This window comes from Macrosteles quadrilineatus, unplaced genomic scaffold (genome assembly GCF_028750875.1).
Source record: "Macrosteles quadrilineatus isolate MER2022 unplaced genomic scaffold, UCM_ALF_1.0 Scaffold_7__1_contigs__length_78375512, whole genome shotgun sequence".
In the NCBI taxonomy this organism is placed as follows: Eukaryota; Metazoa; Arthropoda; class Insecta; order Hemiptera; family Cicadellidae; genus Macrosteles; species Macrosteles quadrilineatus.
In genome coordinates this window covers 12,786,105-12,811,460 of record NW_026542600.1, presented here as the reverse complement: position 1 = coordinate 12,811,460, position 25,356 = coordinate 12,786,105, and the positions used below count along the sequence as shown (strand labels likewise).

Sequence of the window (25,356 nt, the reverse complement as noted above, 5' to 3'; positions counted from 1 at the left end):
GCATAGCAGATCTAGCCGATTTCTAATTTAATGAATAATAAATAATAAACAGTAATTCCTTGTTTAAAATTTTGATTAAACAAAAAAAGGCTGATAAGTAATGTTCTCCATTGTAATTTTATTTTAAGATTGTGTGTTGATCCCTTCATCTTCCAATGCATTGTATATAAAAAATATCTTGTTGCAAAGTGTTTAACTTACTTCCACAGAAATGTAAGAGTTAAGACAGTCAGTGCCTGTATGCAATTTCAGGCTAGCTTTTAATATATTGCAACCGAATCGTTCAACAGTTACTAGATAGGGTTATAGATTACCATAGAGTAGTACAAAACGATCGCGTAAAAAGTTTCTTAATACACTAGACAGTAGAAATTAAGGTACGAGCCTTATTTAAGGTAATTAGGTTTTGATACTACTTTACCTACGAGCTTTTTGAATTACTAACAATTACTACTCAGAAGTTTAAGAGAGCTTATGTTTTCTTTAAAACCTCTCATGTCTATTGTGATGCAACGTTTATTGTACCGACCAAACACTCATTTATAATACTTAAATTGGCCTTGATAGCAGATATGTGATGTCAAAGCATTACAATTTTACTTCTTTTCTCACAATCCTTGAACCTCATTGGTCCAAAATAGTAATGTAAAGTAACAAAACAATTCTGTTAAGTAAGTAAACAACACTGTAAAGTGAATACTATGTTCAATTCCAAGAACTTAATTGAAAAGCTAGTTTAAAAAAAAACTGTTGTAGGTAAAAGATTTTAAAGCATAATTAAGATATTCTAATAAAACATTGTTTTATAAAATAGAAGATTATTCTGTCTCATCGTTACATTATTCTTGAGTAGTATTATACGTGGACGCAACATATAAAACAATTTTATTTTATTATTATCATTGTAAATTAATGAGTTGAATAAAAAAGATTGATTTTAACGCCTTCAGAATATATTTGCTTTGGAAAATATCATTGTAAAGACAGTGAACAAACTTTTAGCTGTACACTAGAAATCCAACTGTCCAAACTCCATCCAAAATCTGGATAGGCTAGTTGGGTTTTCAAGAGACATGTCAGTAAAAATAAATGAGTTTTCCTTTTAGCGAATTTATCTAAAGGAAGAACGTGTTACCGCCAATGGCGGCAAGACATAGACCCAGGACCGATTACTTATTCATTTTATGTTCCCAGAGGTCAAAAACAATTTATTAAAATTGTATATGTATGTGTCAGTGAACACAATAACTTAGGTAATTTTTTCCTGATTTTATGAAATTTTGCATGAACCTGGCTGGATACACTTGAACGAGTTTGTGAATCAGCAAATTGAGTCATTGAAGGAGTGAGTGATATGGAGTTCTGTTCAGGGATACAGATGTTGGAGTTAGGATAATTGGAGCTCTTTACTTTACTTAATTAACAACTGAGAACTTACAATGAGATGTGTATATCCATACTCGGTCAGTAAATGCACGAGCCAGCAGTCTTATGTGGTCGAAGTAGATTCCGGTAGACTTCCTCAAACTTAGTCAGTTTCTGCAAGCAAATTTAATTTTTTTTACACTCTAACTCACATGTAATTCAATAAATTATGTGAAGAGTAATAATATAAGTGGTTTAAATAGATAAATATATTTTATGTAATCCAAACATTTGGAATACATGCTAGCTGAGCAGGCAAAACTAGCCTACCAATACAAGAACATAAAATTAAACTCAGTAAAACATCAGAAAACATAAAATTCAATAAAATGTGCTTAGAGATTAACATTCCACATTACGTAAATGTAAGAGTCAGTAGCAAATCAAAACCTGCATTGAAAGCTAAAAGACAGCTGAAGTTACTTGGATAAAAAATGAAATCAAACATTTATACTTCAAAAAGAATGTTTTGGACAAGCTATTATTTAAGAAACACATTGAACTGTTGAACCAATGCACGTGTAAGTTAACAATTTAATGATTGAAATAGATTCACAGATGAGCAAAAAAGTATTTACCAAGAAACAGACACTACGTAAAAATCTGAAATACTCGAAGTAGATGTAATTAAATGCTCTCATAAATTCTTTTATAGGGATGTACATTAACAAAAATAGAGTTTAATAACGATGAAATTAATTTATTAAATAAGGGTCTGAACTTTAATTTCCAAACACCAAGAAACTAAATTTAGTAACAGAACTTTAAAATATAGTAGCAGCCATAAAAGACATTAAATCAAACGATGTTCAAGAAAAGCACGAGTTATTATGGGCAACAAAGCTGCATAGCGTAGGGGTGACATAGCAAAAATCCTGCGAGAACAAGAGGAAAGAGGTACAATGAAAGGTTCAAGACATTGTGACGTGCCCTGACAAGCGACAGGACAAAACTTGCCGAGCATAATGTCGTGATAACCAAAGCTGATAAGGGCAACTCCATCGTAATCCTTTACAAAGACGACTATGTCAGCAAAGTTGAAAGCTTCATAAAAATAACAATATGAAACTCTACACAAAGACTCCACAGCCAATAATGCAAAATTAATTAACCAAGCTATTTCTCAAAGAAAACATTTACTTTCAAAAACTGAAATAAATTCTTTAAAAGTCACGAACTGGAAGCCCAGTACTCCGAGGACTACCAAAGATCCACAAGCCTGATGTACCTATAAGACCTCTGTTAACTTTATGCCTTCACCAGCGTATAAAGTCGCAAAAAACTAGATAAAATATCAGAAAAGAAATTGTTTTGGAGAATAACCATAGCCTTAAAAATAGTCTAGATTTTGTTAAAATAATTAAATCACTGTCAACAAATATAACATATAACCAAAGACTAGCATCATTCCATATGTGAATTTATATACAAACATCCCGTTAACGAAACAATAGAAATAGAATAGACATCTCAAACTGAATGTATTAAAGAACTCTAATCTTTCACCTGATGCAATAGATGATTTGATAAAACTAACAAATAATGTTGTATTGATACAGAATTACTGTATTTTAAATTTCAAAACAGCTTCTAAAATCAAAAAGAAGGTTTAGCCTGGTTTTCCCGTTTCAAGCATTTGGCGAAGCATTTTTAAATGACCTTGAAAACAGAACATTGTTCACAGACGCCAATTGATATAGGGATAGAATAGTTTTTTATCATAGTATGTAAATGATACCATTGTCCTTAAATGAAACAGCAGACAATTGACCCTATTAAATACACACCTTTGCAACATCCATAAAAATATACAATTTACTCTGGAATAGGAAAAAGATTGTTCCATAAACTTTCTCGACCTCACCAACATGACCAAACAACATGACCACTTTGAGTTCAAGATATACTTGTACTGACCAAACCTTCAGAGTAACACCATCCTTACTCCCAAAAGATGGCTGTGTACAACAGTTTATTACACAGGTTATTGACAATACAACTGAATGTAAAGGATTATGAAGAGGAATATTAAATACATAGCTGTGAAAAATGGATTCAAAAGTAATATGTTAGATAAGCTGATATCTAAACATCTGAATAAAGATAAAAATAAAACAAAATAGTTCGAGCTACAACTTTCACATGGTTGCGTCACCTGTCTCGTGTTCCCGAGTACTCGGTATTTTAATGTTAAATGTTCGTCTTTCAATGTGCGTTTTCGTGTGTGTTTGTGTTCTATGTACTTATTTATTAAATGACGACCTTCATATACGGAGATGAATAACGACGCCTTGTACGGCCTGAAGATGATTCCCTGTGAATCGAAACTATAGTTGCCACAAGCAACATTTTGGATTACTGAATGCAGGTATTTAAACCATTATAATTAAAACAAAATAGCCTAAGAGCTTTTTATCAGCCGACAACGGAACTCATTTAAGTTACACATTTCAAACTATTATGGCCAAGAACAACATCACAGTGGCATTTAAATCGGTTGACAAACTTGGATCTGTGTTAAAGGAGCGTCCTCACCCACCTACATCAAAGTACGATAAAACTGGTGTTTACAAAATTAATTGCAGTGATTGTGGTAGTATTTTAATACATAGGCCAGACATCCCGCTCTTTCTCAAAACGGTTTAAGGTACATATCCCCAAGAAAACCACGTCCACCCAGCCATAAACTTTTGCAGAGCATTTAACAACCACAACTACTCTAATATCAACGATAACATGACCGCTCTTAGTGATGTAAAATACCCGGGTATTTAAAACTCGGGGTAAATACCCTGGGTATTTACCCGGGTAAATACCCAAAATCCATAAATACCCGGGTATTTTGGGTATTTATGAAATCAATTGAAATTCATTTATATTTACCCCTAAATATGTTATAGTTATCATTACATGATAAATTAGGATAATCTTTAACACCTTTTACACAGTAACTTGAAGCTTTGCTAGTACCTTTTAATGATTTAGCACTTTTTTTTGATAATACATAAAGTTTTTAATTGAGAATGGGGTTTCGTGTCTTAAATCGAGTAACATCAGTTAAATTTATCTTACAAAAAAATAGTATATTAAAAAAGGCTTTCAATTTTTATCATTTTATATATTTATAACCAATTAAATAACATAAACCAAATTATTTGAATTTATAAATATCCAGGAATTGTTGAAAGATGTATTGTGCTATAGATTCAAATGTTTTGTATCACAAGTTTATGAAATTAGTTTTTTTATTTTGACACCATTGATACCAACAAAAGATCTAGAACAAAATAAAAAAATAGAAAATATTATTAAATCCTGCCATCCTTCAGATTGAATTTTAATTATTTTCTTAAGTTGTTTACACATAGGCCACTACAAGGTTAAATTTTCTTTTTTTTCTAAATAATAATTATTACTTTACAAATTCTTTTCCTTCAGTTTCAATAAAATGAATTCATCTATCTATCATAGAAATTAAAAAATCATAATTAGTCAGGACCAAAGCAACCATGCGACCAGGATATTTATGCCGATTAAGCTTCATGCTCAGACCTGGGTATTTATGGCGATTATACCCAGAAGTAAAATGCTAGTAGTGACCATATGAAATTTTGTTTGACGCATTTTATCATCATTTTACTATCCTTACAGGGTAATAATTGCAAAAAAACATCTCAATCTTCTCTAACTTTAATAAAAATTATAAATACCCAGTTTTTGGGTATTTACCCGGGCCTGGGGTAAATACCCAGGTAAATACCCAATTTATATTTACCTACCCACTGGGTATTTACCCGGCCCACATCACTAACCGCTCTACATCTTAACACTAATACCGAAACCCCGGTCTGACAGGCCCACGGGAATTTTCAAAAACGCGTGTTGGCAACACTGTTTACTTGGGAGATTCCATTCCCCCAATACCTTCCCCCCTTTTCCTCACCTACCTATTGATATATTGTTTGTTCATTTTGCATGGGTGCCGTGACCTTGACAGGTTGTCTGTTCATAACATGCCCGTCTCAGAAGCCCATCGTTAGTGTATTTTAAAGCGGGGTCTCACAGGCCGAGGGTTTCGGTTTGTGTTTGTCTAAGCGAGGTCCAATATTTTTCAAATGGGGTCTCACAGACCGGGGGTTTCGGTTAACGTCAGCCTAGGTAGGATTTCGGTATTAGTGTTAATAAAAACAAGATTCAAATCAACACATTGGAAGAAAACAAGATTTATAAGGCTATCAAGTCAGACAAACAAAACATGCTAAACGATAAGCTTTCATTTGCATCCAATTTTATATACAACACTACAATAGAGATAATAGAAAGGGAGAAGAATAGAACTTGCAAACAACCTGTTGCTGATAAGATCATAGTGCTCGGCAGTCTAGACGTTAACTCCTGCCGGTCGCGTAGTATCTAGTCATGCGAGTCGTGTTTTTAATGTTTTGATGTTTATTAAATATTGTTTGTGTGAACTTTGACGACCTTCTCAAGAAGCGACAATGTCCTTATGAAGCTTGATGATGGTTCCAGTGTCGAACCAAAACCAATTGGATTACATAAAATTCATGTATTTAAACCACTTAATTTGTTACTCCGGAGGCTATACATATTGAAAAATGAGAAGAGTAATACTACAAATCTTATTGGTTTGTTGGATTCATTTGATATAATAGTTCATGTCATACAGAGTCTTTTCAATTCTGTTGGTGTCAAAATTGCAGTTGGTTCAGTCTTTGGTGTTGTCAGTGATGTATTAATGTTTTCTTGCATACGGCGACGGCTTCATTTGAGGATATGAGCAGGCTTAATGGGCTGCAAAATACAGCAGTTTACATCTCCTCTTTTCAGGATGCTGCTGGTTTATTCCAGCCGAAACTGTGTGCAGGATCAAAACCTGCAGTCTCATCCATCGGTTGTTATCTCATCAGGAACCAAAATACCTGGCGGAGAGAATTATGATTTGTGGAGCAATTACTCGACGGGGGCACTAAAGAGCAGACTCTCCTCCACTTCCCAAAAAATTAGAATGGGGTTCTCCTATTTTGGCCCACAGATTTATAAAGACCTCCCCTTGCAGTTCAAAAGCCTTTTGGCCTCAGCTTTCATGAGAAGATTATATTTATTCATTTCTTGTATTTGTTTGGTTATATTAATTTTAATGTGGGTAATTCTGTAAATTAGTTTATACTGAGAAGCGCTTAAGAATAAAGGCATTTTAATTTTATATACATGGTAATTTTTTTACACAATTCATAATACAAGTACAGAGTTTCACTGTTTAGGGACAAAAGAACCTTATAAATTGGTAGCCCTGCTTCCTTTACTTCCTTAACAATCAGCTGATATGAATTTTAGCATTGTTAAATTCACGGTTTAAGTGTAAAAGGGAATTTATTATGAATAAAACTCAACATGGTGTTATCGGAAGCTCTAAAAGTATGAATTGTAGAAGGATCTGTTTATGATCAATTATTCGTTTTATGCCAAGAAATGTTTGTGATAAGTTTTAGATGAGATTTCAGTATGTAATTAATAAACTGCGGGGTAAATCAACTGTAAAGATCCACAATGTAATATTATACTTGTTTTTCCGACATGTGTGCATTTGAAACAGGGGGTTACATTCTACGGAAAAACATGTTGAATCTTATTCACAATAAATTTCCAATCACACTACACCATGTGGACGACTATGCCAAAATGCATATCAGCTGGTTGGAAATGAAGTAAAGGAGGCAGGGCTGCCAACTTATAGACTTTTGTCTCTAAACAGTGACTCTCTCTACTTTTGGGTTGTTATTTAAAAAACAGCATTTATTGAGAATTTCCCATTTTGGGATTTATAAAACTAGTGATTTTGACAGTTCATGAAATTTATACACGGCTTATACACACATTACTTAAACAGGGTGACCGACAGGAACCAGACTTTTTCAAACATACAGTATATGCGCAACAGTTAGTGTCGCTAATGGGGAGATGTGTCATTCATTGCTGCATATTATGTCATTTTACTAGCCACAGAGCATTGGACAGTAAATGAAGTATGTTTGTTAGTGAGTATGAGTGAAATGGCGAGCCTATCACAACAGAGCTGTGAATTTTTTAGTTCCCTTTCATCTTAGACACCATGATATAGTTTCTAGCCAAAATACAATTTGCAGGTGGATTAGCAATTTGAAGAAAATGAGACCCATCCAAAAAAGGAAGCCCCTTGGCAGGAAAATGATTGTTTGGACGAGGTAGGTGTTGAAACGGTTTGATTCAAGCTATGATTCAAAAGTGTTGATATGCTCAATCCCTTTTTTTTGACGTCACAGGTGATTTATATCTCTTTGATAAGCAATCCCTACGTTCATTTACACAAGGTTTATTAACAATCACACATTCTGTTCGCAGGAATCAATGACCATGGTGTGTATTAGATTTCTAGGAAGGGTTATTTCATGTTTCCGTGATAATCTGCAGCCCAAGGTCACCAGATTTTAGTGTGTGTGATTTTTCCCTTAGGAGCTTTTTCAAATTTCACCCAAACACTGATGGATCTTAAGGAGGCAATAAACCAAGAAGTGGTGAATTTAATGCTGGTTGTGAAATGCTGAGGAGTTTAATAGAAGAATTTAAGAAAATGAATGAAAATGCATGAATGTAAGTGGACTCAACCTGACTGACATTGTTTTCTATAAGTAAAGGGCATCTGACAAGTGTATCCAATGATGTATAGTAAATAGCCTAGTGTATTTCTTAAAGGGCAAGAGTTTACGAACATTATGTTGTGATAAGAGTTATAATTGGCACAAAAGTAGAGAAATGGTCACTCTTTACTAAAGTATACTTTGATTGGTACGTGGGTTGTGACATAACAGCACTACTGTACCATAGAAAGACAATATGTCTCTGCACATTTAATTCTTCGAAAAGGAATACTTTATTATACACAATACTACTGTATTATTTGACACACACATATCAAAATAAAATTATTTGCATTATGAATTTTTTTTTTTTTTTTTTAAGAGGTTGGCGGCCTCTTTTAACCTTGCATTTGCCCGTCCACATAGACTAAGCGCCCGTGCGTGGATCGTTAACAGCAAAGCAAGGAGTGAGCCAGTACAGTACAAAGGTGAACTGTACTGATAAAATGTTATCGACAGTGACCAGGATCCGAACCCACGACACCGCTGCCTTGGGCCCGAAGTCCGCGACGCTACCGACTGAGCCACCGACTCACTAATTATGCACGATCACACTCTATTGTCTATTATAACTTGAAAAACATAAGATTTGTAACAAAACTTCACCTACACAGACATGATTATACTTTATTACCATGATTACGATGGGAACGCAGATCCCTGTTCTAGAACAGGTCAGAATAACGAGTTTTAAACTTTGGGGCAGATAAACTATCAGTAGTTAATCTGACTGACGGTTGGTTAAGGGTCCAGGACTACGACACTATGCTTACCTGTAGCAGTTCAAACACAGGAATCCATTTGCGGTCGCCCAAAGGCTCCTGCTCCTGTAACGGATGAGGAGGGTAGTCTACCCACACCTCTAACAAGTTCGTATGTTCTTTGAAGAGTGCTTGTCCAAACACTTTGTCCGCAACCTAGGACAACAGGCAAGTTACATAACTCTTACACCAACAAACCAGGTAACACCACTTGCAGTTTGTTGAGCAGCTGTAATTGTAACTAATTAATATTCAGAAGCAACCCAGGTAATTATTAAGTAGTTAACACCTACGTTATTTAGTGTATTGCGGGACTGGCGCGCGCGGTGGACTACGTTAAATTACGTAGTACTTCTAACTCTAAAGTATTGATCCAGTGTGAGCTCAGCCTCGCACGGGAAAGTTGTTTCGCTTGCCGCTTGCTGTGCCAGTTGTAACGAGTTATTTTTCCTAGGGGGGTAAATATTTGCTATTTGGCCGTGCGACTGTAGAGGTAAGCAAGCGGCGGCAGCGAGGCTAGCGAGCGCCCTTTGACCCGGCTTATCAGTGCCGATAAGCCTGGGATATCCTAGATCTTCAGGACAGTGTAGGAAGGATATTCGAGTCGTGGCCTACGGTGAGTGAACAGCTGGTTCGTGATTGTCGAGTGATACGTGGAGTGCTTTGGTGACACCGGTGTCGTGTGAGATTGGTGCTCAAGGCGTGTTGGTGTCAAGTTGGGTAGTGAGTCAGTGACCCACTTGTGGTGAGTGGACGACTTGATATTATTAGTTTGATAATATTAATATCTGGTTTTATTGCGAGAGTTAGAGTTGTAACCGTGCTGGTCAAAGCCTGACGGTAGTTAGGATTTATATTAGTCAGGAATAATATTAAAGTGAATTCCTGACGGTTCTGGGCAGGTGCTAGAGCGCAAATAATATAATTTATTGACTGTAGTAGTTATTATTTTGCGTTGTACCAAGAGTTAGTTATATTACTAATAACTCTGAGGCCCGACAAACCTAGGCTGCACGATTTAGCGTGCGTAGTTGGAAACACGTGGCCAGTAGGCTAGTAGCATTGACTTTATATCTCTAGCTAATATTATTAGCCTATTAACAGAAGCCCAGCTAAGTAACATAAAGTTGGTAGTAGCAGTAGCAGTAGTAGGGTTGTTATTGTTTATTCATTTGATTATTTTAATTTAACCTGAGCAGCTTGTTTGGTAATCCAACACGTTATCTTGGTAGCTTGGATAGCGGAGTACCGGCTATCAGATAATATATTTATCTAGTGTTTGGAACGTATTTAATATTTATTTATCTGCTACTAAGTAGCTCAATAATTTAATAGTAGTGCAATTGCCATTTAGCTTTGCTTGTTTGGCTTGGTATTTATTGAGACCAGCTACTAGTGGTGTAGTCACTCTACCTATAGTGCACTTGTATTGTTATCTGGTATTATTATTGAGTGAACTGTTTGATTGTTAGCTTGGGCAATAGAGTTGTGTATTGGATTATAGTGGCCTAGTAGACCCCGCCTGGTGATAACTCGCGTTGTGGTTTTTATTGGCAAGTCGTCGTGTAACTCACAGTGTTTAAGGCACTCTGGGCTTAACTATTGGATAGTTAGGACGAAGCCCGAGTTGCGTAGTCAGCAACGACCCCCTAGGAGTGTGGAGAATCGGCGTAGGCCTGGTAGTGATTATTGCACGTTTGTTTTGGTGACTTGTTTTTGACTTGTTCACAGTGCCCGTGTATGAGCCAGTCCTATACCGGTTAGACCCGGCTTTTGGCCTAGTGGTTTCCCTGACCTTATCGCAGACCCTGGAACTTTACCCAGCCATTGTAGGCTGAGCTATCCCCGGCAAACGGTTGCGACTGCACGCACTTTTAATATTATTTTTCCAGTGCATCGTAGGCAGCGTCACACAGTTTTATACTTTAATCCGGTATAATTCGTTTACAGATCGGACAATTTCATCGGTGGTAGGGAGTGTTCAAATTAAATTTGGTGTGGGGGTCTTGGATTTAGTGAAAGTGAATATAATAAAGATAATTACTTTAGTGTAGCATTGTGGAAGAAACCTAACCTCAAAATTAAGCTTGACACAATTTTGGCGGTTTTTTATGGCATATCCGGCTTTTTCGCCCCTGCTTTTTCCTTCCATTTGGCAATACTGAGGGCCTGCTATCAGTTTTGTTTTGTGCTGTTATCTGTTGGGTTCTAGTAAAACTATACCCATAAGGACTGGAATGCAGTACATGCTACAATATGCCTCTCATATGGATTTAACTAAATTAAAACGTTTTCGCGCAATCAACCACGCAGCCCAATAGCCACCGGCCACGGCCGGCCATCACGCAACCGCAATTCACATGTTAATAGATGATGTTTGAAGCTCCTGATGAAAAATAATAATTGTTTTTAACTTTTTATTGAATATAGACCAATCAAAGTTATTTTACATCTCCATTAAACTAAAATCTGAGACTTTAAAGGCCAGTGACTTCAGTGAATAGTGTTCACTGAGGAAACGTAATGTTTTAATAGTATGTATCAGTATGTATGAATTAAATAGCTATGTAAGTGCTAATATTATCAATTATAATTAAATACCTTTTTTATTGGCTGTAGGGATTTTAGCAGATTTAGATGACTATTAGCGATGTTCTTTTGACTACAATATAATTACTGTATATTATATTTTCATATTTCAAAATCATGTACATACAAAATGAAAAAAAACAAAGTGATTTTATTTATTTGAAGGAGGAAGATAATAGCCAAAAATATGTACAGATCAAGTGTGTTGATTAACTGCCACAAGAGTTCAGAAACCTGGAGATCTAACTTCCAACTTGGTTTAGGTCCAAAGTCTAGCATTTTTATTCCTTGGTGATCTTTTATTAATTTCAATCTATTCATTCGCGAGCATTGACTCAGTAAAGCTTTGGGGATTTATTGTAATTAATTTAATTTATTTTGTCATATTTTAAGTTAATTTGTTGCTTAATGTTATTTGTTATATTTTGTTATCTGTCAAATACATTATACGTTTTCCTTTTATACTGCATTTACCAGTATTTCTTGAGTTGTTTTGGCATTTCCTATGGCAATGTTGTATTTACCAATGACAATAATTCTAAATCTGAGTAGTAGTCTATGTTTCAGACAAGAAAAGATGTTTTATTTCAAAGAATGGTTCAGTTCTAAGGGGTCCAAAATAATTTATTGTCAATTTCAAGATATGTATGTGTCAAGGAATATTACATTATAGATAAATCATACTCCCTTAGTAGATTTGTAATCCTTGTGGAACAGCTTAAGCCAATTTTATTGTTAGTTCTGTACGCCGCACTGTAGAGGTTGTGTTTTGTTAACAAATTGTTTCTTGTTATTTCAATAATTTACAACCTCGTTTAGCCAAATAAAACGATCTAATCATAAACAATAACTGGTCACCTAGTCACATAACCAAATAGTAAAGCACAAATCATGAAAATAACCCTAAAATAAGAAACAAAGTTTTGTCTACATGGGCAATCAGTGTCGACGTACATGAACTAGACACAAAAGCTTAGTCTATGAATATACTTACTTCAATGCCACCATCGAGGAACAAAGCACCCATCAGTGCTTCAAAGCAATTGGCCATTGCGTGTCTCAACTCCAGGTCATGGCATAGATCAGATCCATGAGCATACAGCATGAACTCCTCCAGATGTAGGATCTACAAGAAATCAAACATCCTCAAATACTAAGATAAACAGATGATAAAACATGATATGTCGATAAATATAGTTATAAAACAACTGTCAAGAGTAACTGAATACTATAGTTAGGCCTAATCAGAATCAGAAAACAAAATGTCTATATGAAAATCCTTCAAAGTTAATATCACTAGAATGCAAACAAAGTAAGAATATGTTCAACCGCTAAGAGTTGTGAAAAAGTGTATAATTGTGTTTAATTATTTGTCACAGCCGTTTCTTGAATAACCTAAATCATGGTACGGTAGTGCAATCAACTGTTAAGTGTTTCAAAGTTTTTGTCTCGTCTAAACGATTGCCACTTTGCTAACTAGTTACACATAAATAATCAGACTTTTATGGCTTTTAGTTTTCTTTAAATTTATTTATAGTAGATCGCAATGGCTATACATTTCGAGAGCAGCATTGGCTGTCTTCGCGGGGTAGCAGATTTTTATCCCCCTGGAATTTACCCCCTGGGAAAAACTGACATCACAAACCAGGGGGTACAATTCTGGCCGCGATCTTTTGAGCTGCACAACATGAGTTTGATGGATTGAAGGTGGAATTAAGAGTATTTTTTCACGGTTGTGAATTTAATCAGAACACATCAAATTATAAAAACCTTGAGGGTACGGTTGCACCCTTCAAAAGGTTAGCTCAAAATGTACGGCCCGGATTTTTACCCCCCTAATTTTACCCCATACATAGTAACCAACAGTTGGCCCCAAACCCAAATCCCGAATATCAAAATTAAACAGTGAAACTTGTTAACTTAGTTGAGTTGAGATTACAAATAAATTGAGATAGGCTACTTAATAATAAAATGTTTACTATTAAATTTAAACTGAAAGAAGAAAATGAATCATTCTCAATAATTTATATATCTGGCCAGGGGGTAAAATTCTGGGGGTAAAATTCCGGGCCGTACATCTTGAGTTACCTAAACACTAGCTAAATGGACGGGGGTAAAATTCTGGTTTTTATTGCTAATCTAATGTATCACGCTCTGTCTATTTTCTTTAGACTTCCAAATCCGTCAGGTTAAAATTCAGCCTGTGAACAAACTTTAGAGCGCTCAGGTTACTTTGTCATAGTGATGTCAGCTTTGCCCAGGGGGTAAAATTCCAGGGGGATAAAATTCCGGCTACCCGTCTGCGCTTGTGGTTATTTTACAACAATACAATAAGTTTACAATAAGTAATACAAAGAGTTTTGCTACCACCATAACTTATCATAACACTAATAACATTTTTTTATGTCATTTAGATTAGGTTTGCTTTTTATCTCTATTGTGGTGTCCTTTGATTCTGTATTTGGAATTATGAATATTGCTGGTGATTGGTTTGTTTATGGATTTTACAGGTCATACATCTGTTGCGGTGACATGGACATGAGCCTTGGGGGAGTGGTTCTGGTAGGTTGGTAAAAATATCAGGTAGTTTGGGATGGACGAGCATGTTCTTCAGGTTTGGAGGTTGCCTGTACACAAAATGGGGAGGTTACCTTAAAAAAAGAGATCTTTTGTTTAGCTGGAGTGTTGTAAAATTTTGAAACCAGAGCTAAGGAGATTGTTTACTTACACCTGTACAACAAGAAACCTAATATATCAACGGGAATGCCAACAATGCCAGGCCCAATATATGACAAAAACAGTAAAACACCCTAAGGAAGAGGATAAATGGCCACCACCAGATGTAAGATGTAAAAACGGGAAAAGAAAATCCTGTGGCCATCCATGCCAACAAACACAGCATGGACTTTGATAGTTGCTTCACGAATAGTCTTTAAATCACTCCCAGAGGATGATTGCAACCCTTCCATGTTAAGAAGGTGGGAACTGGCATTTCCAAGCACCTGTGCATGCAACTAGCTGCATGCAGTGTGTGAATATATAGATATTCATTTTGCACATAGTTGTAAATAAACTAGTGACAGGTGCAAGGTGCAACACTACATAGTTCGCAACAGCCATGACAGCAGCCATTGTGTAAATTGACTAAATTCTACCACATTTTCTTTCTCCATAACTGATATTTTTCTTTAGGGGACGAAATATTGTATACATAGTGCCTCTTCTGAATGTTCTATGGCCTACCAACACTTCTTCAAGGTCAGCTGCTATACTCCTATTCTACAATTCAAAATCCTCGCCTAGAGCCTTTCCTTCAACCATACTCTCACTCCAATAGTTTCATTTGGGATTTATTTTTATTTATTTTATTTTACAATATACAGTAGACTCCATCTTATCCAGACTCCTCAGAACCGAGGCCAGTCCGGTTAACGGGTTTTCCGGTTAAACCGACGTCCCCAAAAACTCGTTAAAACAGACCGTTTACTGTGATATTCGACTTAAATTTAGGAGAGCATTGTATTTAGACACGTGATCACTGGTCTCAAATCTATCCTACGAGAACAGTTGTTTCAGTACCGCCCACTTCCAGCTAATCTAGTCCCGTTAAACCAATGTGCTAAAAAAATTGCCCGGTTAAAGAGATGTCATTTCTGCCGAGTGTAGTCAGGCTAAAAGGTGTCTGGATAAGAAGAAGTCTACTGTCACTGGAAAACATTTTATTTTTCACTAAAATAGTTTGATCTGTAAATAGTTGATGAGAGTTTGTGTTGTTTAATATCAGGCGTCAACCAATCACATTCGTAGATGCATTACCAGATGTTTGTGTTTTATAGAAATATCAACAGTAAAATCAGCTGATTTCGAAATTGGGAATAAATAAAGCAGAAATTATCTGTTTTGCGTACTGTTTACAGGTGTGGCAATGTGATCATTACCATGCAGTAGTTGGAAAACATATTAAATTGATAAAACCTATGAATAATGTATTGAGAATAATGGGATTAAGCACATTATACTGTAGGTCTATTGGTGTGTTACCTTAGCCAGAAGTGCAAGATGTTGGTTTTGCACAATTGCCGCTCTGTAGGTAGCCAGCCCACCCTCCTCAAGTTCACAGAACAAGTGGAACAGATGAACAGATGACACAAACTCCACCACAGCATCTCCAAGAAACTCTAGTCTCTCATTGTGCGTGATCTCAGACTCCGTCTCTTCTTCCTCGCCAAACTGTGACATAATATTGACCAAGGTGTTGATGCCTAGAAAATAAAAAGTATGATTCAACACAACAAGCTTAGGTTAAGTTGATACAAGCTCCCTACTGTAGGGGTAGAACAAGCCAATCCCTGAACCGATCCTGGGAGTAAAACCCATTAGCCACACCTCACTGAATTCAGTATTAAAAAGTTGTTACAAGCCGTTTTTTCAGAGGGTTAGAATATTGTTATCTGTTCCCGATCGTATTGTTGAGATAACCTATTGGCAGCGGCTGAGCAAGCTACCGCCCTTACGGCTTGCCAGTGGCCATAAGCCTCGGGTATCCTGGAGCTTCAGGGCAGTCTAGGACAGGGATTCTTGAGGAGACTGTGGCTTGGTGAGTTGGAGATTGACGAGTGTGTGTGACTAGGGAGTCGTAATCTGAACATTGGAGTTGGAGTTGTAAGTTGGGTAAAGACCTGCTAGAGGTGAGTGACAATTTTCTGATCACTTTAGATAAGGAGTGAGAAACAATATCAGGGGAATATGCGTTTCCCAAATTTTTAAAGGACAAATTGTGTTATTATCCTTATATAGTAGTTAGAAGATATTTTATTCAAGAACATCCATCACATTACCATTGAGTTGTTCAATAATTTATCAATAGTAAAACTGGTACTTAGGTTAAGCTTGGTGTGAGTTGTATAGACCAGCTACTTAGTGTTTGGTTACAATAGTGTACTTTGATTCTTATTTGGAATGATCTTGTTTTATAACATATTTTATCATAAAATAGCTTGGCGATAGGTAGGATTTGAACCTGGTATAACAAGTACAAATTCAAAATGTAATCTTATAGTGAAATACCAAACTTTGTTATTAAAACAATCACTGTCCAATGCATATGAATTGGAGCAAGACAAATTTAAAAGTTAGGACTAGAACTAGGAGTTTAAAAATGAGATTCCAACTCTCAAATCAAAATATTACAGGAAAATACTCTCACCACAGCAAACCTGCAGACTAGGAGAATTTCCAATTGCCTTATTAAATTTTCACTCACATATTTCCTTAAACATGTCAGATATATTCCCTATTTAAATAACATTAGGTTTAACAATATTAGGTTTGCTACTACAGGGGAGGTATTGTGCTGAACATCAGAGAGGGAAAGCCTGTTAAAGTGTGGTTAAACACTGCAACACCAAACCCATTACCTCTTTTCCTTGTGTTCTGGTAGTGTATTTTACGGTCACCATACTTTGGTTGCCGAATCCCACAGTTCGTCAGTGCATTTCTGGCATGGTCCGGATTCGTCCCAAAATTTTCCCTGAATGAGAAATACAACATTATCATTATGTAAAAGAAATTAAAGTTCTATTAAAAATACATGTACAAGTTCAAATAATGAACATACACGAGCCCAGCTTATGTATATTATGGTTTCATAACAAAATACAAACTAATATTATTAGTCTTGTCATTTGTAATACTGAAATTCTGTTTCATATTTATACTTTCTCGTACGGTTTATACTTTGCCTTACGGTTTATACTTTGCCGTACGGTTTATACTTTGTTGTACGGTTTATACTTTGTTGTACGGTTTATACTTTGCTGCACATCAGGATTCCAACCAAACAACACAAAACAGTGTGGTTTTATTATGCAAATAATCCGTGTACGCTTGGAAATAGGTTAGTAACACTTAACACGTTCGCAAATTTACAATAGTACGAAATTTTTCATTCACATGGATCAGCGACGTACATATGCGATGGCCAGTTTCCACCCATAGACTGCCGTCGCATCTAGTCACATTAAAATAGACTGCTGTCGCATATCTGTGTCAGGGTTCTAATGTTATTAAAACGTTTCTATCTTTGTAACGCTTCTATCTTTGCTTATATTACAATGTAAATGATCACTGTTTTACAGGTTTTCGGCCGTAGTCTGTGTGTACTGTTATCCAAGTGACAGCCGGTGTATGTGTAAGATTCAAATGTATACCTCGGTCTGTGGCAATGACCGCGGCGTCGCATATATGCGAAGCTCAGTAGCAAACGTGTTAAAGATACTACTACTATGATCAGCTGATTGACCATTGATACTATGATTTAACCTGTCATTTCATGTTTATGTTCTATTTTCGTTCAACGCTTGGTTTGAACATAACCTAATGTGTAGTATTTGAAAGAATAATTATAAGTGGGCCTAACATGTTTGAGAATAATGAACTCAGTGATTGTGAATATATCGGTTCACCAAATGAAATATGTAGCAGAAACTGTAAAATAAACCTGTTTCCTGAAAAATCAAGAAATAAGTATGAACGAGCATACAAACTGTTTTCTTCTTGGTGGGTAAGTAAGATAGTTACAAAATTACTTGTTTATTCTGTTTATACTGATTACTGTTTATACGTGTACTCTTCAAAATAAGTAAAACTTAAAGATACTACGACTACAATTAGCTGGTGCAGTAATTCCCATTCCGTTCAACGCTTGGGTTTAACGTAATCTAAAAACGTATTGTATAGTGTTTGAAAGACTAATTATTTATATGCTTTATAGTGACTGTAGGAAAAATATAACGTGTAACACGAGCGCAAATGGCCTTCACTGCACTCTAGAAACATTCCACATTTATCTCGTATGCAGCAAAGTGCCACTTTGCTTACTAGTTACACAAACTATTTACAGGTAGTTCGGTTTTTTCATTGAAACTATACGCATACAGGTATTTGAAGGGTATGTTTGCTTTTTTCTAAAGCAAATAGATTGTGCTGATAATTGAGGTGACCTCATATTTGATTTGGAAGATGAGGAACCAAGAATTCTTTTCTCCTTATTATCTTTCAAGGACGTACGAATTTCACTTAGATTCAAAATAATTTCCAAAATATAATAAATTAAGCAAGTATTTAGCATTGAGTTAAAACTTACTAAATGATATATGCCTACTTAGTTAGATTAAGTTAATTAATTACAATGTATATTTAATTTTAATCCGATGATTAATTCCAGTTTTTTTCCACAAAAACTGAATACTTGAAGGCATAGTTTAAAGCTTAGAGATTTGAACACAAGCACCATTAAAAAATCTGGAGCTATTAAAAAAACTGTTTAAAATAATGTTTGCTCTGTAAAATTATGATGACGATGACTAATGCTAAGGTCCAAATCCAGCTTCCTACTCTCTAGTTTATTCTTGTGTATTTGTATAAATTAAACTGAAACTTGTTCTCCTCAAATTCAATTTTTTCTTACTAGACATAGGATTGTTTAGGTTTTACCTTAGGTTTTACTTTACAAAGGTCAAGGTTACAAAAAAAAGACGTAATCATAAAATTTTAAGTATGCAATCAAAACTGAAAGAGATCGACTCCTGACCCTGACATAACATAAATATAAACAAGCACAAAAAAAATTAATTAAACTTCTAACACTAACATAAACAAGGATATTAGATTAATTAGAACATTTAGTGGTCACATTTCATTGTGTTTAGTAAATATTGATGTGAAACTGAATTGTACCAGTTATTTTGAAATTCTTTTGAATAAGACCTTTTGAAATTCAGAATAAAATTTACTTGTTTCATTACTGTTAATGGTGATATGTTTGTTCTATTGCTACCAGCTTGTTTGGAAACAGTGTTAAAAACAATAATAATGGCACACAAAAATTTCAGCAGTTTCAAAGATAAAACTACCAAAATCTTCAATTTAGAAACTTTTGAATCTCGAAACCGAAACTTTTCCAAAGTTTTGATGGTTTTGAGATTTGAGATTCGGTTTTAACACATCACTATTAGCATTGTAATGTAATACAAAATGTATCATTTCAAATAATTGTGTTATATTGATAAACCTGTGTTTATATTGGTAAAAAGTTGGTAAAAAACATTGACACGGATTTAATTTGATTTGAAAGAAGAAAAACTCAACTGGCATGCAGTAAAAAAGAAAATGTTATAGTCAAACAATATATTACTTATTCAGACTAATGAAGTTTCCTACACTTAAATTTGTTATATGGCCAACACTTATGAAAAACTGTAAGAACAAAATGTAGTAAAATTAATTGTTAAAGCTCCAGAACTGCTATATTGACTATATAGGTTTATGGGTTGTCATGTAGTTCCAAATGGTAACAATGTTTTATGTGTTTCGGCGGAATGTCAATGTCATGTAAAAAAAAAAAATGGATCTGGTAAATGGTTTTAGTAATAGTTATAGTTTAAGATTAAGACACATTCATGTACACATTTTTGTATGTCTGAATAAAGATTTATTTGACTTGACATACAGTATAGGAATGAAGTATTTAGCAGATGTAATGTATTTATTTTTTATTATTTTTTTTTTTTAAAGATTGGCGACCTTTTTTAACCTTGAATTTGCCCGTCCACATAGACTACGGATCTGTGCGTGGAACATATCCAGCAAAGCAAGGGGTGAGCCCGTACAGTACGAAGGTGAAATGTGCTGATAAACTTTAGTGGCAGTGACCAGGATCCGAACCCATGACATCGCTGCCTTGGGCCCGAAGTCCGCGACGCTACCAACTGAGCCACAGACTCACCTAATCCTCACCTATTTCCTGGACTGGAGCTTTGTTTGATGATGACATTCTACAGAAACATGTAGCTGTTACCTTTTGGAACTGCATGGTAGGTACTGTAATCTCGTGTTGGGTATCGATAGTCGATATATCGAAAATATCTATGTTTTGAAGCCGATAGTCGATGTTTTTGCCTTCTGTAGTTGTTTTCCGATATATTTTTAGTATCGATATTTTACTCCAATATTGCTACTATCGATATTTCTCTCAATGTTTTTCTCCGATATTTAGATTTCACTATTTTTTTGACATTGATGTTTAAAGGCCGATATTACTATCGATAAGAAAATGACTGCCTCTTAGATAACCGTAGGAAAATGAATCTAAGTAGTCACTTTTAATTAAACTTGGATTAATCTCTTAACCTTCTCTGTCCTGAAAAAAATAGAGATTAACCTTTCCAAGGAACCTAACGGGTTCCGTTCCCATCCTTGTCACTTTAAAACAAAATTGTTCCTTGAAAGTGTTGTTTTGTTATGAACCAGACAATAACAAGTAAATTTTAGAGCCTTAGACAATTCATCATGCAAATCATTACAACGCTTTAACAATAAATGCGGTACCTAATGACTTTCTGTCTAGTTAAAATTCAACTTCAAGCATGTTTTTCTGACAAAGTATTCCTATTTTCAACAGTAAAATGTGTAGCATAAGTAATGTGTCATCCAAACAAAATAAACTTTATTTAAATAAAAGTGTACAAGCGACGGCAGTTTCACAGTAAATTAGTTTGTTAGTTATGTCGGGTGAGGTTCATAATGTCCAAATTTCACAAACTCCAACGTCTAAAATATTAAATAAACAGTGTGTTTCATAACCTCCAAACTTCATAAACTCCAAAACTATAACTTTCAAATAAGCACAGTTTCACAATGTCCAAATTTCACAAACTCCAACTTTTAAATATCAAATAAACAGAGCGGTTCATAACCTCCAAGTTTCATAAGCTCCAACGGTACAGTCTCTGCCATAAGTCAATCGAATTGGCGGGATACTGAGGCGGACGGGCCGAATGAACCTCTCTGTTTTACACAAACATACATTCACTCAACCTGCTCTGCTACACTTATTTGTTAACATACAAATTTCAAATTGATATATTATTTTTCTGGAAAAACCAGTGCTCATTACTATGTAGCTAGTTTTTACCTTAACATAGTTTTTATAATTTATTTAGGCAAATTAAAACAGATGATTGTTTTTTAACACCATAAAAAACATGAAAAATGTAGTAAGCGAGGAACTTTTTTATTTTTTGGTCAGGAAAAAAATTCCTGCGGCAAAGTTTTAGATCAAAGTATGAATTTTATTTGTTATTTGAAGCTTTTTTTGATACGGAGCCTGCTTGTATAATTTTTAAGCGATTAAAAATAGGCATAAAATCGCTTGGCGCGGCATTGGCGCTAGGAGTTTGGCCGGCTCAGCATCAGTTTACGGGATATAGAAACTGAGTTTCTAGCATTTAATTATCATTATATTACATCAAATATGTCATTACATTACGAAGAATGGTAACTTAATTTACAGGCGTATGTTTGTGCATTTTAATGCTTACCGGTAGTCTATAGTTAACAAAATTCTTTGATATAAATGCTTCCCCGATTGTAATTTCGGAAATTGTCTTCGTGAAATATGAAAAGGCATATAAAGATGTGGAGATAATTTAAGTTCTTGGTAAAACCCACTGAATTAGCGACCTGGCCCAGTTATTATTTCTACTTTTATTCTCCTTTCGTTAAGGTAAACTAAATTAGTGTAAATGCATCCCTTTGACTAAACTTTACCCTAGATTTGGTTCTGGTCAAAATAATATAAACAAAAATAGAAACTACTCTTTTTGTAAGTTTATGTGGTGGAATTCCTGCTAAAAGTGCGATTGACTTTACATTCTATCGAAATAGGCCTATTTAAAACGTTCAGCGGGTTCATAGTTGAGACCATGGTTGAGACCACATACCTATTTATTTGCTTCTTCATCCTCTTTAGCCATTTATTAGTTAGATAGTATTACATGTTATATTCAATGGATATATTATGATTTTTTTTTTAACATTTAACGAGTTTATATTCATCTATATTTGAAAAAGCTAATCAACGGCTCTCGTCTAACATTTTTGCCACTGCAGTGCATGGTTAGGGTTTGATTACCCATTTGTCGAAACCAATCACGAAATTACGTTTCTCCAGCATTGACAAGCATATAAAGAAAAGGAAACTACCTCAAAATAGTACTGTTATAGGTTTTCCCTGTACTTTATTCATACTATGCATGCTAGTCTATATGATGTTAACCCCTTTTCCTTTGAGAAACAGAATGTACCTAGTTAAAACCTTCTCCAAACAAAATTAATAAATCCCGCTCACTGAAACTTGTCATAGTAATTGCTTTAGTGAAAAAATATATTGTCTCTACGAACTTTTTTAGTTTAATTCTCAGGTTAGTTCCAGAGTAGCCGTTGAGGTCATTCCACTTTAAACAAAATATTGATTAAACTCTAAAGTAAGCGTCAAATGTTTACAGAAACGTTTAGAATATATCATCTCATTATAATGTTTTTGAAATAAAACCAAAGCAGGAGTTTTCCATCTTGAATCGTTAATTATTTAGTCAACGAGGTTATTTCATGTTAAACGTTAAAAATACACAAATTTGAAAAGTTTCACAGTAAAATAATTTACTTCAACATTCTATAACCCTAAAAAGTCTTAATTAATATAGGTAACCTTAACCCTGGTTTTATATAGTATACAGTATGTTGCAGAATTGACTGGCAAATGGAGTAATCCAAATGTCATTTTTCATTTTGTTAAAATTTTATTTGGCGTTTTCTGGTACGGTATCTTGGTTTTGTTGTTAAAGTTAGTGATGGTAAAATGCCTAATTGAGTTCGCAGTTTACATGCCAATTTTGCAGTTTTTTTTTTTTTAAGTCAGTAAAAGATAAATTAATTTTTATTTTGTCCTTAGGTAATTAAACATTAGTCCATACGGCACGCGTACGATTGTAGTTTCTTTCTACACGTTGCAAAATGCTAAATTGCCCTACCTGTTTAAGCAATCTACAGAAACATTGTTTGTAAAAAATTAAAAAATACAGGCTATTTTATGCATTAAACTATTGGCTACAACTTAGCCACAGGCAGAACCTCTCTGACCAAAACAAAAAATAGGCCTATATATTTTTTTGCAAAGTATGGTGTATCCTCTTGACTGCAACGCCAGCAAGGCCGTGGTGCGAAGTTTTTGCTGGACTGTACTTTTTCTTATCCATCCTAAACCCCTAATCAATTCGAGCTAACATATAGTAACGAACAAGGGGATTTTAAAATTATAAACAATCCAAATATCGGAACATTCTTAAAGTTTTGTAGTCGCTGCTTCAACCTATAATACTATATAATACTAATCACCTAAAATATTTTTCCAAACTGCATTTTTATGCTTTTTATTTGTTTGTGTATTTTATGTTTTGTGTGTTATTTATGTAACTACGTTGAATATTTAAAAAAATGAGCAAACTGCGTATTATCTTAGCGATTCTTAAAAAATGTCATAGCAGTATAAAAAGTTGAATGGAACCGTAAAACCCTAGGCTAAATTACTACATTCAATGAAAGTTTATTTGTAGCAAAGTAACAAACACGCGCGCACTACTAACACCAGACGACTGACACTACTTGAAGACCGGACCAAGTAAGTGCGTTTGGCGCGCAAATAGCATACGGGTACCGGTTATTGACAGTGCTGGGGATATGTGTGAGTGAGGAGCAATACACAAATGGTTTCACAAAGTGCCCTGGCCAACCCCTTCACCTATAACCCAACCAGATTTGGTCGCGCATAGGATCTTTGGCTACTGCCACCGGTATTGCAGCAGTTAGGATTGATAAACAAAATAGTATACTTACGATAAACAAGCTTAATTATAATAGAAGTAAAAAAAGATAAAATATTTTCTTTCGAAACATGTGTATAATGGTGGTGGTATACAGTATAAGCCGGGGGGTTTGTACTGTACCGGCTCACTCCTTGCTTTGCTGTATACGATCCACGAACGGGTGGTTAGTCTATGTGTGCAAATGCAAGGTTAAAAGAGGCCGTCAACCCTTAAAAAAAAATAATAAAAAGTAACATACTTTAAAAACAAAAATTCAGGAAGAATTTTTCACCTCCTATATTTTCAAGAGGGTGTTGTACCTACACCACTGTGGTAAAGTATGAAATGTATTTAAGAATGTTGTTTGTAAAATTTTGCTAAACAACAATTTATACAATTTGTTTTAGTAGGGTGATCCTTAATCCGAGTAGTTTTTGCGTGGACTAAATAAGGATCGATATACGGTTTACTGTTAGTTTTTTATATGTCAAAGAGTCGTTTTCACCAAAACTGTTACTGTTAACACGCATAGATTTTTTACTAAACTCTGTACTACATTAACATTTCACTTCATGACGGTTACCCCTATTGTAATAAAAATACTGAACGGCCTAATCCACTGTCACCTTTCGTATGTTGTATAATACCGATAATACATGTAATACATGGGATGGAATACATGGGATGGATTGGGCCGTTTAGTATTTTTATTACAATAGGGGTAACCGTCATGAAGTGAAATGTTAATGTAGTACAGAGTTTAGTAAAAAATCTATGCGTGTTAACAGTAACAGTTTTGGTGAAAACGACTCTTTGACATATAAAAAACTAACAGTAAACCGTATATCGATCCTTATTTAGTCCACGCAAAAACTACTCGGATTAAGGATCACCCTAATAAAACAAAGGTTCTACTTACAATTTTATCATTTGTAATCGTTAGTGGTTATTGAAGAATATATTTCCCTCGGAAAAACATAATAGGCCCTATGTTACACCGAGTAGTAACTATGTTACATATACTTTTTATACATCGAGTTAAAAGTCGTCTAAAACCCGAAAGGTAAATCACAGAATAAATATATATTCACAGTAGGCCTATAAATAACTTGACGTTAATGATTAGTGTTACGTAACCATTAAACATAGATTATCCACTAGTACATGTATACATATTGTCATTTC

At 34.9% G+C, this 25,356-nt stretch overlaps 1 protein-coding gene across 1 annotated transcript in view; it reads right to left on the bottom strand.

Moving 5' to 3' along the window:
* The window catches only part of LOC128997918 (ribonuclease 3), an 83,925-nt gene that overhangs the window by 24,832 nt on the left and 33,737 nt on the right, over window positions 1-25,356 (bottom strand). The window contains exons 12-15 of the mRNA XM_054423750.1: window positions 16,888-17,000; window positions 15,512-15,732; window positions 12,465-12,596; window positions 8,894-9,037 (exon numbers count right to left, since the gene is read on the bottom strand). Of these exons, the coding sequence (XP_054279725.1) occupies window positions 8,894-9,037; window positions 12,465-12,596; window positions 15,512-15,732; window positions 16,888-17,000 (610 nt within the window). The remainder of the gene's footprint in view (window positions 1-8,893; window positions 9,038-12,464; window positions 12,597-15,511; window positions 15,733-16,887; window positions 17,001-25,356) is intronic.